The following is an 18,277-nucleotide window of genomic DNA, read 5'->3' on the forward strand; positions in this document are numbered from 1 at the left end:
GATGGTATGTTTTTCTCAGTGAATGACATCAAGAGGCAAATAATGTTAATGCATCCCATTATAGGTGATGTTACCATCAAATATGTGGTTAAGTTGGTAAATACCAAGTCCTAACCCTGTAAAGTTACTATTTTTTCCTTTGTGATTAGTAATTTGTGAAAGGAAACTTCAAGACTATTTAAATATCTTGTTCCTCATCAAGCTTTCACCTGGTAGTTGTTTTAGTATTCACTGATGACTCTTGCCTAAATCAGTTATAACTATGATTTATGCATGTATATGTTATTCAGTGGGTTATAATCTACTACTATGGTCATTTTTTTTTTCATTTTTTTTTTTTTTTTTTAATATTTAGTTTTGAGACAGAGAGTGAGCAAGTGAGCAGCAGAGGGGCAGAGAGAGAGAATCTCAAGCATGATCCACACTGTCAGTGCAGAGCCGAACGTAGGGCTCGAACTCACAAACCTTGAGATCATGACCTGAGCCGAAATCAAGAGTTGGACACTTAACTGACTGAATCACCCAGGTGCCCCTAATGATCACTTTTTTTAATGCTCAATTTATCTCAAATTTGGCAAGTGGAAGCCCCTTCAAACCATGCTACTCCTTGATCTGTCCCATCAATTTTTTTTTTGCTTTCTGGCATAAGATGTTCATGTTCATCTTGTACTTTCCCTTCATGCACCCTGGAATCAGTTATTTCTCCAAAAAGTCCTGATTCCTTTTCCAAAGAGTCCTGATTCCTTTTAGTTGGAAATGATTTTTAGAAACCAAAGGGTATTCAGTGTCCTCTGCATCTACTCTGACTTGAAAGAAATTAGGATATTTAATCAGAAACTCCATAGTGTTATGGGGCGCTTGGGTGGCTCAGTCAGTTAAGCATCAGACTTCGGCTCAGGTCATGATCTCAAGGTTCATGAGTTTGAGCCCTGCGTTGGGCTCTGTGCTGACAGCTCAGAGAGCCTGGAGCCTGCTTCGGATCCGTGTCTCCCTCTCTCTCTGCCCTTTCCCTACTTGCGCTCTGTCTCTTGCAGAAAAGAAACTCCACAGTGGACACTCAATAAATATTTTCGGAATAAATACACGCAATGAATCAGACAAGATAGAAGGACCCTTGGTTCTTCAAGACTAAACTTAGTTAAATCTGAAGACAGTCAGGAGGCCGAGGCCAGTAAATTACAACGGAAACAAGAAAGATAAATTCTGAGGCAGAGAAGTTATATTTCATCCCCTGGAAGAAAGGAGAAAAGGTCCATTTGAGGAGAAAAGTTGTTGAGGAATAAGAGGAATGATAGTTGTGTCACGGTTAGAATGCTTCAGTAAATATAAAGACTGCTAAATACAAAGCACAGAATCCTAATCCTGAAGAAAAGTAAATCTCAGCTTCTCAACAACAGGTTGAGAAGAATGAAACCAGTCTGTTTTTGATAGGAGGGCCATCTATCGCACTAGAAATGAACTATTATTTAGGAACAATTTTACAAAAGATGAGGAGTTTGGATTTTCCCAAGAATCCTTAGTTCCTACCCCACAAATGTAAAAATCAGCATTACATTTCTGATTACAAAGACAATGAGGTTAATAAATGCAAAGTTATTCAAGTAATCCACAGTCTATAACCTAAAAATCATGGAACTGATTCTAAAGGTTCCCTGTTTTAAGTATAAAGAACATATTTAGACAAAGCCCAGATAAAGAATGAGGTAGATCTGGGGCGCCTGGGTGGCTCAGTCAGTTGAGTGTCCGACTTCAGCTCAGGTCATGATCTCACAGCTTGTGGGTTCAAGCCCCATGTCGCGTTCTGTACTGACAGCTCAGAGCCTGGGGCCTGCTTCGGATTCTGTGTCTCCCTCGTTCTCTGCCCCTCCCCCACTGGTGCTCTCTCTCTCTCTCTCAAAAATAAATAAACATTAAAAAAAAAATTAAAAGAATGAGGTAGATCTATATGGAGGGATATGAAAATATCAAGTTTCTATGTACTGTTTGCATGAAGTTTGTTAAAGATAAAAATTTTTTAAACATATGTATTAATACTTGCATTTATATGCACAGAAAAAGACTAAGGATACACCCTGAGTTCACCTAAGGAACAAGAATAAGGAGAAAGAGAAATTTCTTTTTTACTTTTTACGTGATCTGTATTGTTTTAATATTTAAAAAAAATTTTTTTTAACGTTTATTTATTAGAGACAGAGACAGAGCATAAGCATGGGAGGGGCAGAGAGAGGAGGAGACACAGAATCTGAAGCAGGCTCCAGGCTCCGAGCTATCAGCACAGAGCCCACAAACTCAGGGCTCGAACCCACAAATCGCGAGATCATGACCTGAGCCGAAGTCGCTCAACCAACTGAGCCACCCAGGTGCCCCTGCTTTAATATTTCCAAGTAAAAACAAAAAGAGAATAAATGTGCTGCTGCTTCCCTTTCTGCCTTCCTCAGACCTACCCATCTTCGACAAATTAAAATTGGATTTCATCCTTTCACCAAAACAGAACCTCCAAGCCAAAATGAAGTGCATCCCAGCTCTATCTATATTTAAAAGCCTATCCTTTAATAATTTATTCAAATACACTTTCTGTACAAATAGTAGATCCCCAATGAGATAGTCCACAATATGCATGTCTAAAGAGGTCAGAAACATTCTAGGTGGGACAATCTTACACCACAATTTTTGAAGGAACTCAAACTCAAAAGTTCTTTAATCAAGTTTTCATACTTACCTTTTTTATTGGTTGTGAAGTACTTGGAGTCAGTCATGGTTTTGGATCTTTAATGTGCACCTACAACATGAGAAAAAAATTCCTTTATCCAAATTATTGATGTCCAGCAAGGAATTCAACTACTTTTAAGAACATTTATAATAATTTCTGTACTCAAAATTGAGTATTTTCTTCCTTACCACCGTTATTGGTGATTCAAGAGACGCAAAGATAATTAAGAATTTAACTCTTGCCTCAAGGAACTAACTGGGGCAAAATAACAGGCTAAATGGAATGGACTGATAATATGAACCTATTATGGCTTTGTAATTTTATCCATAATTATCTCAACACCTCGAAGATCTAAAGCTAGACCTTTTTGTAAATACATCTTCAATTAGGCGCTCAAGTATTTAAGATAAAAAAAAAGTTTGTTTTGAAAGATCTCCCAATTACTTTCCATTCAGGAAAATGTGATTTACTCCCTACCTCAAGGGACGTATCCTGAAAACACATATCCTGAAGCAATGTTAAGGTCAAAGCAGAAAGAGAAAACAGTTGTGCCAACCTATTCACTATTACACTTGAGAAAAGGAATCTAAGAAAAAAAAGACGAAATTAATAGGACAATATTCTTTCACAACAAATATCTAGAGGCAAACATGCCTCATGCATGGATTTTTTTTAATTACAGTTTTCATATTTCCAACAATCTACACTTAGCCCAAAAGAATAATATTCCAAAAGAATAACATTCTTCAATAATTCTTTTGTATTCCAAAAGAATATCACTTTACAGTTAAAAATAAGGCCAGAAAAAAAAAAAAAAAAGAGAGAGAGAGATTTATTCAGTCACCATTGCATACAAAAGAGAATCAGAACTGGCGTTAAAACTTAAAAGATCATGGATCTCAGCCTCAAGTTTAATACTTCTGTTCCAATTCCCAGGAAATTAATCCAGCTGACACATGGTTTTACTAGTAAAACAAAAATGGCATGGACTGGTCACATTTCTCCCTAAATAATGAGACAATGTTTTCTGATTTGAGAAACTCAAAACTTCATCCAAAGTACTTGGTATCTTTAAATGTATTAAAATTTTCTTTTAATAATATCCCTTCTGCACTCAAAAACATGTATCTTCTTCCTTACCATCATCAACAATACTTACTACCAAATTTAGGACTGATGCCTGGCACCTGCTCATTACTGTCATGCCACAACATGAGTGATCATAAATTTGGCAAACTTGAGTAATACCACATATGGCAAACAACAGTAAATATGGATCAGAGAGAAAAGACCTAAGCACTAAACAAATCGATGTAATTAAGGAAAACGAAAAAGAGCCAAATAAACATGAAATAATGAAAACAGCCTGGCTCAAATTTGATCTCTAAAATGTGCCATTTGAACAACCTAAAGGAAATTAGACTCAGCTGAGATCTTTCCAAGTGGCTATTATTTACAGTCCTGATCCTTATGCAAGAGCGCTATAGGTTGTATCAGAATTTCACTGAATTCCCTTGTTAAAAGACACGAGCTAGAACTCACAAACATTATAGAATACAGAAATTCCCATTTTAGGGGCACCTGGGTGGCTCAGTCAGTTGAGCGTCTGTCAGTGTGGAGCCTGCTTGGGATTCTCTCTTTACCTCTCTCTGCCCCTCCTCTGCTCATGCTTTCACACTTTCTTGCGTGTGCTCTCTCTCAAAATAAGTAAATAAAACTTAAAAAATTGTTTTGAAAAAAAAAAAGAAATTCCCGTTTTGATAGTTGTTTAAAAAAAAATTTTTTTTAACGTTTATTTATTTTTGAGACAGAGAGAGACAGAGCATGAACAGGGGAGGGCCAGAGAGAGAGGGAGACACAGAATCTGAAACAGGCTCCAGGCTCTGAGCGGTCAGCACAGAGCCCGATGTGGGGCTTGAACTCATGGACCACGGGATCATGACCTGAGCCGAAGTCGGACACTTAACCACTGAGCCACCCAGGCACCCCGATAGTTGTTATAATTAAAAATTAACCTGTAACAGGGGCTTGCCTTCTGCAGTATTTTCATAATGCCTTTCTAGAAAAAATTTGAAGAATGTTATAATCATTTAATCCATTTACAATGTACACTAAATTTGAAATGGGCAAACTGAAGAAAGGGAGTCCTTCACATAAAAGACCTGGAATAAATCTGAAATTATCATGTAATAACTTACACATAAAAAGAGAGAAACGGCTATACAGAAACGATCACTAGAGCCTAACAGGAGAGCCATAGCTCAAGGCCATTATGGCTTAAGATGTTACTATGCCTATTAAGTCCAATAAGATCACCAAAACTTAAAACTTGTTTAGGATTTACAAACAAAATCTGCTTGGAATTTTTCATACTGCTTGTTTTTGCTTTTTAACATTTTATTTATTTTTGAGAGAGAGAGCAAGAGAAAGCACTCATGCTAACAGCAGAGAGCCCACTGCGGGGCTTAAACTCACAAATCATGACCAGAGCCAAAGTCAGATGCTTAACCGACAGAGCCATCCAGGTGCCGGGGGGGGGGGGGGGGGGGGGGGGGGTTCTTTGAAAAGGGGCACAAAAATTGTTGTTTTCTCAAGATCTCATATTCATATACACATATAAAAAAAAAATTTTTTTTAAGTAACCTTCTTGCCCAGCCTGGAGCCTACCAAGGGTCTTGAACTCATGACCCTGAGATCAAGAGCTGAGATCAAAAGTTGGCCGCTTAACTCACTGAGCCACCCAGGCACACCAAACATATTAAATTCTTTTTTTTTTCTTTTCGCGTTTTCCTTATTTATTTTGAGAGACAGTGTGTGACCATGAGCAGGGGAGGGACAGAGAGTGGGAAAGAGAGAATTCCAAGCAGGCTCTGCACTGTCAGCACAGAGCCTGATGTGGGGCTTGATCCCATGACCCATGAGATCACGACCTGAGCTGAGACCAAGAGTCAACGCTCAACCAACTAAGCCACCCAGGTGCCCCACATATTAAATTTTTAACAGTTTTAACCACAGTCTGTTAAACATAAAACTAACCTAGTCTGAAGTTCTACCTTTATTAATGACCCACACATTTAACTACCTCCCTTAAATTTCATTGTCAAGGAATATATTTCCCTATTCGTTGTGAGCACTATGTTCTTAACTAGAGAATAACATACCCACCCACAAAATTTCAGGGAAGAGAGTCAAGTAATCTTAGATCCTAAATTAAGAATCTCTGTTCTTAAAGAAAGGAAAAACCTATCACTCTTAGTTCCTGCTGTTGGAAAAAACAGTAATAAAACATCTCTTACCCATACTGGCAGGAACACATTGTATTAAGTCAGTTCCTGCCTTAAGCCAAAAGAAAACTCCAAGAAAAATGAAAATAGTCTAAACAAAAACAAGTGGAAAGAGGTGGTAGTTGCACAACACTGGGATTGTACTACCTGTCACTATTCACTTTAAAATGGTTAATTTTGTTATGTGAATTACACTTCAAAAAAATTACATATGTATTTTTTAAAGGAGATAATCACAAGCCAGGGATGAACATAAGCAGATTCTCCAAAATACAAGATGGTGAAAAACGGAGCCTGCATTAGAAGCCAAAGAAAAAGAAGCCAAGATAGAGCTGAAAAAAAATAGGGAAAAAAAAAAAAATCAAATATTCGCTGAAGAGCCTCAAAAACCAAGCTCTTCCCGAAAAAAAAAAAAAAAAAAAAAAAAAACTTTTTTTTGTTCCTACAGGAGAACTCCAGGAAAAAGCAAAGGCATTATGGAGTTTGAACTCACACTACCTTTCCACCAGATCAAACTCCACAAGTCACTGACTGTTCTGAAGGCCTGCGGTTTGGCCTAGGGATATTGCTAAACAATGAAGCTATCACAGGGAAAGCACACAACCATTCTTACTTGACCTAGCCTGGAGTGTGGTGTCACTGCATTTCAGAGAAAGCTTCCCTGCACAGGATTACATATCTGGATTTAACATAACCTAGTTTCTCCCAAATATAGGTTGTGAAAGACCCTTCTCTTTTTTTTTTAATTTTTTTTAAACGTTTATTTATTATTGAGAGACAGAGCACGAGCAGAGGAGGAGCAGAGAGAGAGGGAGACACAGAATCCGAAGCAGGCTCCAGGCTCCGAGCTGTCAGCAAAGAGCCCGACGCGGGGCTTGAACTCACGAACTGTAAGATCATGACCTGAGCCCAAGTCGGTCGCTTAACCGACTGAGCCACCCAGGTGCCTCAAGACCCTTCTCTTCTATTCCTCCCTCCTTACAGTCCCCCTAAAGAAAATAAGGCAAGAAAAAAATTAATAGGGTCTCAATTTCAAATGGCTCTCTGGGAAATGGCGGCTACCTTAGACTTGGTGAGGCCACTAAGTCCCTTCTTTTCACACAGAGCTGGGCTTTACAGTTTGGTGCTCACAGCAAAAAAACTGGCAGGAGTTAACCTAATCATAGAGCAGAAAGGCCATTCGGCCATCTTTTCTTACAAGTGTGAAAGGTGCTGAGATATTCCAACATCTCAATAATCAGAAATTTCAATGCAAAGATAATAGTGTCTTCCATTATCATTTAGCTCATAAGAAATCATAAGACATCTAATTACAATAGACACAAGATGTGACTTCTATTTAAATATGTCAGACTACCAGTACGCCTGGGTAGCTCAGTCAGCTGAGCATCAGACTTTGGCTCAGGTCGTGATCTCACTCATGGTTTGTGAGTTCGAGTCCTATATCGGACTTGCTGTCAGCATGGAGGCCACGTTGGACCCTCTGCCCCCTCTCTCTCAAAAATAAACATTAAAAAAAATGTCAGACTACAAAGTAATGTGTTAATATTATACAGTAAGAAGTTCAAAGGTTTACATCCAATTCTTTTTTTTAAGATTTTATTTTTTTAAGTAATCTCTATACCCAGCATGGGGCAAGAGTAGCATGCCCTACTGAAGCCTGCCAGGCCCCCCCCTTTACATCTGATTCTTAACTGAAATACCAAAACTCTGGAAAATTTAAGCCTAGAAGTAAAGAAAGAAGAAAAGGAGAACGTATCATATCTAATTCACTCCTTGTCCAGCTTGGGTCAAATCCGTGCATAAAATGTAGTATTTTAAAATATGGACAGTGGGGTGCCTGGGTGGCTCAGTTGGTTAAGCGTCCGACTTTTGATTTCAGCTCAGGCCATGGTCTCACGGTTTGTGAGTTTGAGCCCCACATCAGGCTCGGCCAGTGCGGAGGCTACTTGGGATTCTCTGTCTCCCTCTCTCTGTCTCAAAATACATAAATAACTTAAAAACAAAACAAAACAAAACACCTTTTTTTGAATAAATTAAAAAATAAAATAAAATATAGATGTTTAAGGGGAAAAAAAGATGGAAGAACTGGGCTTTCTTGAGTCTGTCTCTTAATTCACAGAATGTTAGCTTTGTGTTAATTTTACCACCCAACTTTCAGCGAGGCTGTCCGCAGAACACGCTATCCTTTTGCTTCGCTGGGAGTTTAAACTGTTAAGATACCTGCAAACAGTTCTCACCTTACCACCACGCTTAGTCATCATTGGAATGTGTTACACGTTTTCTTGCACAGCTGCATCTCCTTCATCTGCTTTCTATTATTATTTTATAAGTGTACCCTGAGGCTAAGCAATACAGGCATACCAAGCAGGTAATTAGTCACTTAAATTGTTCCTCATTGAGACCACCTTCGTGGTCACACGGCCTTTTCTAAACTTACTGCGCTTTACTTTTAAACCACAATGATTAACAGTTTCTGGCATTTAAGACGCCCTTCTTTTAAAAATCCGTTTAATGAAGCAGCAACACTTTATGTGCTCAGCTCCATAATGAAACAGCCAGGTGAGATCATTAACATCCCCGCCGCCCCCACCCCCATAGAAGACTGCTCCTAAAACAAACAGCGTGAATAAATTCTTTCGATTCAAAGAATATGGAAATAACAGGCTGTTCCAGTTTCTTGCCTCTGGCTTAATCTACAGCCTTTCTCAAACCAGATCATTCCTGCTAAGCCCAGAAAGAAAAAATTCGGGGCTAAGATTTATCCCTCCTTGCTTCCCCCACTCTCACATCGGGTCTGGACGTTTCTCCTCCCTTCCCCCCAAGTGTCAGGAATTCCTCTTCTGCCCCAGGTGGTCAAGATTCTAGGGATATGTTCCTCCATTACAAGGTGGGAGAGAGGTGTCGCTCATCCTCACATTACGGGAGACGGGAGAGGTTCGCCCATCAATGGACAAACCTGTGGGGGAATCCCTTTCCCCTTCTGCTAAGCTGGACACGTCCCACCTCTGAGTGAAAGACGCCAAGCGGGGAGGAAGGAAGATTCTCCCCTTTGGCCTCCAGCCTCTACCGGCCACACCCCTGGCCTCTGGCCCCAACCCCCCGACCTCGAACGTATCTTCCCTCAGGTGCCCCCCAACTCCCAGCGGCCACACCCGAGGATTCCCTCGCCCCGCCAGAGCGGTGGAGTCCCTTTCTCCAACCCTCTTCCTCACAACGGTCACACCCGACGGTTCACTTCATACTCAACGGTCACGCTCCTAGGATTTCCTCTTCCCCCGGCCAGTGTCCAAGTCAACCTGGGGTCTCCCCCCAGCAGTGACGGACGCACCCCGAAGTTAGCCGCCTTGAACTCACCGGAGGCAAGGGCGGGGGTGGCGGCAGCAGCCAGAGAGCACGGCCCGGGTGGTGTTGTAATGGTTTCCTGCACGTCACGACTCCTTCTCCAGGTCTAAGCCACTGCGCAAAACCCACTTTGCCAGAGACAAAGATGGTGGACAGGAAACTCTGACGTCAGAGAACCTCGCCACGTACCGTCATCCCCGCGCGCGGCAGAACCAGAAAGGCGGCGAGCTCCGTCGCCTTGGAGACGGACAGGCTTTCCTCGGAGACTGGATACTGGACCTGAGAGGGAGTTCAGTGGCTATACAGAGGGATGTATTAAACAAACTGTCGTTCTCTGGATTTGTTTCCTCGCACAGTTCTCTAAAAACTCTCCCATAGAAAGGGTGAAATATCCTGTTGGAAAACAGGATGAGATGGCGTCGGATCTGAATTTCTGAATTCAAACCCCTGCCTTGAGACTGACTGGGAAAGTTCCTTAATGTCTCCTTAACCTTTGTCTTGTCTGTGAAAAGGAGCCAACAATCTATCTCTTCCTGGCTTGGGAAGTTTCAGTGGGATAAAGTAGGTAAAGCACCTGGCTTGTAATAGGAGTGCTTACACAATAGTAAGTTACTTTTGGAAACCGAGACCTAGAAATCTCTGTACCTGTTTCTTAATTTTGCTGTGAACCTAAAACTGCTTCAAAAATAGTAAGTCTTTAATTTTTTTAAATGTGGAGAGTGAGAGTGCCTGGCGCAGTAGCTGAGGAAACCAAAATGCAAAGGAGACTGCGAAGTAGAAAAGGAGCAGGAAAAGCTGGTGGCTATAACTTTTTTGGATGTTTTTAGAGTTCTATGAAAGTAGGAACATACTAACCTATTCGCTCTTCTATCTCTGCGACCTAGCCTCCCCCCTCTCCAAAATTTGTTGAATGTGTAAATGTATGAATGATCAACAGTATCACTTGCTAGAGAGAAGAGGAGGAAGGGCTGAAAAGCATCCAAGGATTTAGCAATGTAAAGGTCATCATTGCTGGGACCGTCAGTAGAGACAGAAGGCAAAAGCCATGCTGCAGAAGTTTGAGGATAATGGAGGTGAGGAAATGAAAACAGGAGTTACAAATAACTCCATAAGAAAATGTGGCTGAAAAGAGAAGATATATAGGATATTGGAAAGAGAGAATAGTGAGGATTTTTTTAAGTTCTATATTGATACATTTTCTTTACACTATTTTTAGCAATACCATGAGTTCAATGATCTTTCCTACCCATAGGACTTCAAAATCTCTATCTCTAGCCTTGACTTTTTCCCAACTTTTCACCACCAAATTGCCAACCACACTTATGGAAAATTCTATATTTATGGCCCACCCAAATTAAGCAAATGATGGGATGAGGGTTGCTGTAAAACCTGGTTCCAGTTACAATTCCCAGAAATCAGAGGTGGATTCATAACGAAGAAGCCACCAGAAAAATCTTACAGACTTTGATTCATATGCCTCTTCTATTCAAAACCTTTCAACAGCTCCTTTATGCTTAATATGTCCAAAACCTATCCTTCCCCCAGTTCCCCGAAGCTCTATGCTCTTTAGTTTTCTCATCTATAAAATGGGGAGATAGTAATATTTAATCAAAATATTGTTATAAGGATGAAGGGAATTAATATATGTAAAGCACTTAGAACTATGGCTGCACATACTATGTATGTATTTGCTGCGTGATTATCTCGATAAATTACACTACATTCCTCAAGCCAGAAACCTGGGGTCATCCTTGATTTCTCTCTCCTTTAATTGTCACATCCAATCCATCTCCAAGTTGTCAATCTACCTTCAAAATAAATCTTTAATTCATCCAATCCCCTCTATTCTACCTCATTAATACAAGCCACCATCACCTCTTGCCTGGAATACTAGAAACCTCAACTTTTCTCCCAACCATTATCCACACAGCAGCCAGTTTTGTTTTGTTTTGTTTTGTTTTGTTTTTAAGTTTACTTGTTTTCGAGAGACAGAGACAGAGTGCAAGCAGGCAAGGGACAGAGAGAGAGGGAGACACAGAATCTGAAGCAGGCTTCAGGCTCTGAGCTGTCAGCACAGAGCCCGACGTGGGGCTGGAACTCGTGAACTGTGAGATTATGACTTGAGCTGAAGTTGGACGCTTAACTGACTGAGCCACCCAAGTGCCCTTAGGTTTTAATTGCACTTATTTTGAAGTATAACAAACATTTTATAAAAAGTGCACACATTATAAATGTAAAGCTCGGATGAATTTTCATAAAGTAAACATAAGCACATAACCATTACAGGGTCATCTTAAAAATACAAATCTCATTGTGATTCTGGTATTCTTCCGTGAATTCCCATTGCACTTGGGCTAAAATCCAGTCTCTTTCTCATGGCCGGAGTCCTTGCGTGGTTTGGCCTCTACCTCTCTAACATCATTTTATGCCTTTCAGTTACTCTTCATTTTTCCTTTTGCTAGCTATTGCAGCCCTCAAATATGCTAAACTCTTTCCCATCCTAGGGCCTTCACAAATACCGCTCCTTCTACCTAATACTACCCCCTCCTCCCGCAACTCCTCACATGGCTGGCTCATAATTTAGGTCTTGGTTTAATTGCAATCTCCTCAGAAAGGCACTCTGTTTACCCATTCTAGAAGGTTATGCACTCCCAGCCCACACCACCACACCATCCCAGCCCTCTCATTCTATTTACAAATTGTATCTTAATTTATTTATTATCTCCCTCCTCAACTAGACTGTAAATTCCATGAAGGCACATACAATTTGTTTTTATTACTACTTTATACCCATCACCCAACATAATGCCTGACACATAAAAGTTACTCAATATTGGGCACCTGGGTGGCTCAGTCGGTTAAGCATCCGACTCTTGATTTTGGTTCAGGTCACGATCTCACTGTTCGCGAGTTTGAGCCCCACATAGGGCTCTGTGCGGACAGTGGGTGGAGCCTGCTTGTTATTGTCTTCCTCTCTCTGCCCCTCCCTTCTTGCTCTCTGTATCTCTCAAAATGAATACAAATAAACTTTAAAGTTACTCAATATTTATTAAATAAATTACCGTCCACAGGCAGAGTACTAAAACTAGCATTTAAGACCTTCCATAATCCGTCTAAATCTACTTTCAACATAAACTCTACTATTCCTATTTGTGCCTCTACAGTTAAAGCAAGCAACAATTTGTTCCTCCTATCCACTCCATGCTGCTCCCTTAGCCTCAAAAGTTCTGTCACTACTACTAATACTTGCCCCAAATGTACTTATCTTTTGAGGTCCACCTGATTCATAAAACTTTCTCAGTGGACATCTGTTATGATATGAGGTACAGAATGTACCAGGTTACATCATTGCATTAAAGAGCAACTGGCAAAGGGAAGTGGAAATAAAATATGAGGTTAGAAACAATGTTCTTGCCTTTGGTTATGCAGGCCAATAAGGGTGTTCTGTTTAAACTGGTTAGCAGTGTGTATTCCTCCCAGCTGATAGTTATCTCTTCCTCTAAACTCACGTCATATTAGCCTGTCTGATGGCTCTGAATACCTCTTCACATAAGTGCACTTTTTATGTGTCTTATCTATTATTACATTATAAACACGAGGACGGGATTTATGATGAGGTGGTTATTTGTTGGCTGTAATAATTGACACTATTTTTGACTGCCTTTTCGTTGTGCAATTTCAATTTACTTTTGGGGTATTTTCAAAGACCGTTAATCAAGATGTTTTGCCCTCTTCCCTGAAACAGAGTGGAGAAGACATCTGAACTAAGGTAGGGCAATACAATTTGCATTGTAAGTACAGTGACAGAAATTTGTTGAAGCTCATTCATTTTAACAATGCTGCCTGGGTGAGACTTTACTAATTCTTGCTAGAGACATCCAATAGGACTCTTTTAGAACTGGCATTCCTCATTTTGTTAACTACTCTATATATTTCCAATATTTTTTTTAGTTTAAATAGTGGCCTATTTCTTTTGCTTGTAACCAAAGAACCCTAAAATTGATACAAATGTTTAACCAATTTCCCACTTGTCATAGTAGATGCTGTCTCAACTTTGTCTTTTTGTTGTTTAATCAAGAAAAGCCTGCATATGGGTCGCCTGGGTGGCTCAGTCGGTTAAGCACCTGACTCTTGATTTTGGCTCAAAACATGATCTCTTGGTTTGTGAGATCGAGCCCTGCTTCGGGCTCTGTGCTAAAAGTGTGGAGCCTACTTGGGATTCTCTCTCTCCCTCCCTCTCTTTCAAAATAAACAAACTTAAAAGAAAAGAAAAAAGAGAAGCCTGCAAATAAGGGCTACCATTGTTAGAACACCTAATACGTGTCGGGTGCTTTATACAGATACATTATCTCTAGTCCTTAAAATTCCCTAAGGTAAAATATCTTGTATCAATGTGATTTTCGCTAGCAGGTTATTTGGTGGAGTAAAAAAAAACCTTTTAGAACTATAATTAAGATTAACTTGCAAGATTTTATTTAAACAATTAAACCCAAATCTTGTTTTTGAGGGTTCTCATTATGCAAACCAATGATCTTTATACCACAAGGTCCTCTACAGCAGTGAATACCTTCTATTCCTATTTAGCACAGAAGTGGGGAGGGGTTGAAGAAAGAGGAATGGTTAAACGTGAATAAGCAACTCAAGAGAGGATAAGTTGCATATGATGTAAAAGCCCTTTGCTAATTGTAAATTACACTGTTTGGTATACAGTGAAAAGTACCATCTTCCAAGCGTCTCCAGTTGATTCTAGTTACAACTCATCAGGATTCCTCTCAGTCCTGTATTCACATCGCTGTGACACATCCAACCGTATAGGAGAGTAGGAACCGTTTTCATCAAGTGTAGCAAGTGCCTAGTTATGCTTGAACGTAACTACACCTACAAGACAGTTAATCTACCCGCTAGAATGGAAAGTGACCGTCCAAGTTCTGAGGAACATCAGGAGCCTTTCTCATTCTAATCGTCTGTTTTTTTTTTCTTAAATTAGCGGCAATAAGGTTAAAGACTTCTATCTCCAGCTGCAAATCCCTCCTGGGAGGGCCGGCTATAAATTAACCACCACGCCCGGCGCACACAGAGAGAACTTCCGTGTGTCCACATTCCCATTCGTCCCCCAACCCTTAACTAAATCGCCCAAGGGAACACAGGCCTCAGCAGCAGGCTCGAACTCCGGACTCTGGGTGCCAGACGTCGCGCGGCGCCCCAAACACCTTTCCAAAAAGGCCTCTGCAGAGAGATTCAGAGGTGTGGCTTCCCATCGGGGATGCGATGCAAACCTAGCTAAGAAAAGTAAAACGAGCTGAGAATCCAACTCCAAGCCAGACCCCCAAGTCACTTCTTTAATTTCAGCGGGAGCGGAAGCGGAAGTGGAAGCTCCGGTGGGGTCATAGAGTTTGCTCGTTCCGGTTTCCGGGCCACGTTCGGGGCTAGAGCGCCTCCCGTCCGCCAGCCATCCCAGTCCCCAGCGGCTTCTATTTCCGGGTGCGGCTCCTGTCATAAAGCGGGGGCCTCTCTACAAACGTGGAATCGTGGGTCCTTCGCGCCTCGCCGGGGTCAGCGCGCAAGGACGGTCCTTGGCGGGGGTACTTCGCAGCCAACGGCTAGAGCCGGTCTTCGCGTACCGATTCCGCACTGGCACCTCTAACCCCTCAGAGCTAGCTGGCTCTTGAGCCCTCACGAGTTAGAGTCCCTGATTCGCAGCCTCCAGGGCTGCAGCTCCAGAAGATATCACTCCTTCGCCCATCCCTGTCCCCATAGGCATGCTCTGCCCTGTGAGGTACAGCATTTGACAAGTCACCCCTACCCCACACACCACTTCCACCCGCGTCTGCCTTAACTTCGTTCTTAACCTCCTTAGTTTGAGACCCCTCCCTTCTGCCTCCAGAAGAGGTCTTTTTCCCCCACTTCCGTGAAAGAGGAGTTTTGGGTCTCTTGCAGAAAGATTACCTTTAAGACTGAGCACCTATTTGATAACTAAAACAAGTTCATGCTTACTAAAGAGTTTGTGGGCAAAGTGAAACCCAGTGCACACGGGAAATTATGGCTGAGCATGGGGCTCACATCACAACTGCTTCTGTGGTGGATGACCAGCCATCCATCTTTGAGGTGGTAGCACAGGAGAGTTTAATGACAGCAGTGAGACCTGCTCTTCAGCATGTGGTCAAGGTAAGGTGTCAATTCTCTGAGAGTTTTTAGGGACTGGGTAAAAACCAAACCAATAATTATAATTCACATCCTATGGTTTAACGGTTATTGAGTCCATGTTATGTGTAGAGCCCTGTACTGAATAACCCAGCACTTCAGGGAGGATAGGGCAGACCCCAAAAGAAGTGCTCATTTAAGCCTAAAGTATGGAATTTAGGAGAAAAAAGGGGAAATGCAAATACAATGCATAGTAATTGTGAAATGGAATGAATTTCATTTTATTAATTTACTTTGCTTTAGGTTCTTGCAGAATCCAATCCTGCCCACTATGGCTTCTTTTGGAGGTGGTTTGATGAAATCTTCACCCTGCTAGATCTTCTGCTCCAGCAGCATTATTTGTCCAAAACCAGTGCCTCATTCTCTGAAAATTTTTATGGCTTAAAGCGCATTGTAATGGAGGACACACACAAGCTTCAGAGGTTGGCCAGTGCTGGTCTCCCAAAACAGCAGCTTTGGAAGTCAATTATGTTCCTGGTTCTTCTTCCCTACCTGAAAGTGAAGCTAGAGAAGCTGGTTTCTAGCCTGAGAGAAGAGGATGAATATTCTATTCATCCCCCTTCTTCCCGTTGGAAACAGTTTTATAGAGCTTTCCTGGCAGCCTACCCATTTGTTAACATGGCATGGGAAGGCTGGTTTTTTGTACAACAACTTCGATACATCCTAGGAAAGGCTCAGCATCACTCACCACTGCTGAGGCTGGCTGGTGTTCGGTTAGGTCGACTTACAGTTCAGGACATACAAGCTCTGGAGCACAGACCAGCTGAAGTCAGCATGATGCAGCAACCAGCCAAGAGGTAATGCTTTAACATTCCCCCAAATATTTCATTAACATATTCTAAAATCAGAACCAATTTTATTAAATCCACCTTCCTCAGTTCACTTTGAGGTATTTTGTAAACGCAGAAAAATTCTCGTGTCCATAGAACAAGAGTGGCCATCCTGGTAAACTTCCTCATCACACTAGCTACATTTTTGTGCACGCTTGCTGCGTGCGTCAGGCCCTGTGCTAGGTGTTTATGTACGTTACCTCAATCCTCATCACAACCGAATGAAATAAATTCACTGTTCCATTTAACAGCTAAGGAAACTGAGCCCTGATACTGAAGTCCCTTGCCAAGGCCACATGGCTGGAAGGTGGCAGAACTGAGATCCAAGCCTGATCAACAGTTCTCAAGACTGTGTCTTAACCACAATGCTATACTGCTTCTAGTTAGTGTTTATGGTGTCCTACAAGTTCAAATATATATTCCTCAATGTTGCTAAGTTATTTTTTGTTAAGAGCGTTGTTCCTTTTCCTGGATATACTACCTTACACACACACACACACACACACACACACACACACACACACAATCTATATAATCAGTCTAATTTCTTTCTTAAAACAAAAACAAAGAAGACCCTAGTCATTAAATACAAAGTTTAGCTCCTATACTCCCAAAAGACTGTAGGTCAGAAAAAAGAAATCATTTAGAACAGATACTAAAGGAGACAGTGCCAATCTAGCAACTACTCAATCCCCAAACTGAATCGGTGATTCTGATGAAGAGTGTAAGAACTATAATTTTAGTAGCCATTCTGTGATGATACCTACATAAGCAGTTTCTCCTTTTGTCTCCTCGTTCTGTTCTCCCACCAGTGTTGGTGAGAAGATAAAGTCAGCTCTGAAGAAAGCTGTGGGAGGTGCTGCCTTATCCCTCTCTACTGGCCTTTCTGTGGGAGTATTCTTTCTGCAATTCCTTGAGTGGTGGTACTCATCTGAAAATCAAGAAACCGTCAAATCGCTGACTGCCCTACCTACTCCGCCACCACCTGTACACCTGGACTACAATTCTGATTCTCCTCTGTTACCCAAAATGAAGACTGTGTGCCCACTGTGTCGTAAAACCCGGGTGAATGATACTGTTCTTGCCACCTCTGGCTATGTGTTTTGTTATCGCTGTGTGTTTAATTATGTCAGGAGTCACCAAGCTTGTCCCATAACAGGTTATCCAACAGAGGTACAACATCTAATTAAACTGTACTCCCCTGAGAACTGAAACGGATTAGCATTTTATCTCACAACAAAATTACTGCACTATAAGGCCACAGGACTGATTTTCAGCACAGTATGTAGCATTGTTTGATACTTCTCATCCTCCACTCATAATTATATGGACTTTAAATAACTAGAGTTGACCCCTGAACATGTGTTCACCGGCCCCCCACATATAACTTTTGAATCCCCCAAAACTGAACTACTAATAGCCTACTGTTGACCAGAAGCCTTACGAATAAATAGTCAATTAACACACATTTTGTATGTTAGATGTATTATATACTGTATTCCTGCAGTAAAATAAGATAGGGAAAATACTAAGATTAAGAGAAAGTACCTTTATACTGTACTTTTTTGGGGGTGCCTGGGTGGCTCAGTCGGTTGAGCATCCGACTGCAGCTCAGGTCATGATCTCGCAGTTTGTGAGTTCCAGCCCCGCATCGGGCTCTGTGCTGACAGCTCAGAGCCTGGAGCTTGCTTCAGATTCTGTGTCTCCCTCTCTCTCTGCCCCTTCCCTGCTCATGCTCTGTCTCTGAGAAATGAATAAAAGTTAAACAAAAATTTATACTGTACTTTTTACCGTACTGTACTGTAAGAAATCCGAATATAAGTAGACTTACACAGTTCAAATTTGTGTTGTTCAAGGGTCAACTGTATATGGATTTCTTTAAAAAGATGTATCCATTGATCTTAACC

General features: G+C 41.3%; 2 protein-coding genes across 5 annotated transcripts in view; one reads left to right on the plus strand and one right to left on the minus strand.

The window, feature by feature from the left end:
- The window catches only part of AP2B1 (adaptor related protein complex 2 subunit beta 1), a 127,717-nt gene extending 118,252 nt beyond the window's left edge, over window positions 1-9,465 (minus strand). For 2 of the 4 annotated variants that reach the window (XM_040455190.1, XM_040455188.1), the window contains exons 1-2: window positions 9,352-9,465; window positions 2,720-2,779 (exon numbers count right to left, since the gene is read on the minus strand). In XM_040455190.1, the coding sequence (XP_040311124.1) occupies window positions 2,720-2,756 (37 nt within the window). In that variant the 5' untranslated portion in view covers window positions 2,757-2,779; window positions 9,352-9,465. Of the gene's footprint in view, window positions 1-2,719; window positions 2,780-9,232; window positions 9,307-9,351 lie in introns of those variants that run through there. The other 2 variants (XM_040455189.1, XM_040455191.1) reach the window with 2 other exon arrangements.
- A 5,293-nt stretch (window positions 9,466-14,758) lies between these two features.
- PEX12 (peroxisomal biogenesis factor 12) lies at window positions 14,759-17,586 on the plus strand. Its single transcript, XM_040455192.1, has 3 exons — window positions 14,759-15,504; window positions 15,784-16,337; window positions 17,183-17,586. The coding sequence occupies exons 1-3, from the start codon at window positions 15,379-15,381 to the stop codon at window positions 17,580-17,582; spliced, it is 1,080 nt and encodes a 359-aa protein (XP_040311126.1). The 5' UTR covers window positions 14,759-15,378; the 3' UTR covers window positions 17,583-17,586.
- Window positions 17,587-18,277: the final 691 nt, after the last annotated feature.

Source organism: Herpailurus yagouaroundi, unplaced genomic scaffold (assembly GCF_014898765.1).
Source record: "Herpailurus yagouaroundi ecotype Mexico unplaced genomic scaffold, PumYag 215, whole genome shotgun sequence".
Taxonomy (NCBI): domain Eukaryota; kingdom Metazoa; phylum Chordata; class Mammalia; order Carnivora; family Felidae; genus Herpailurus; species Herpailurus yagouaroundi.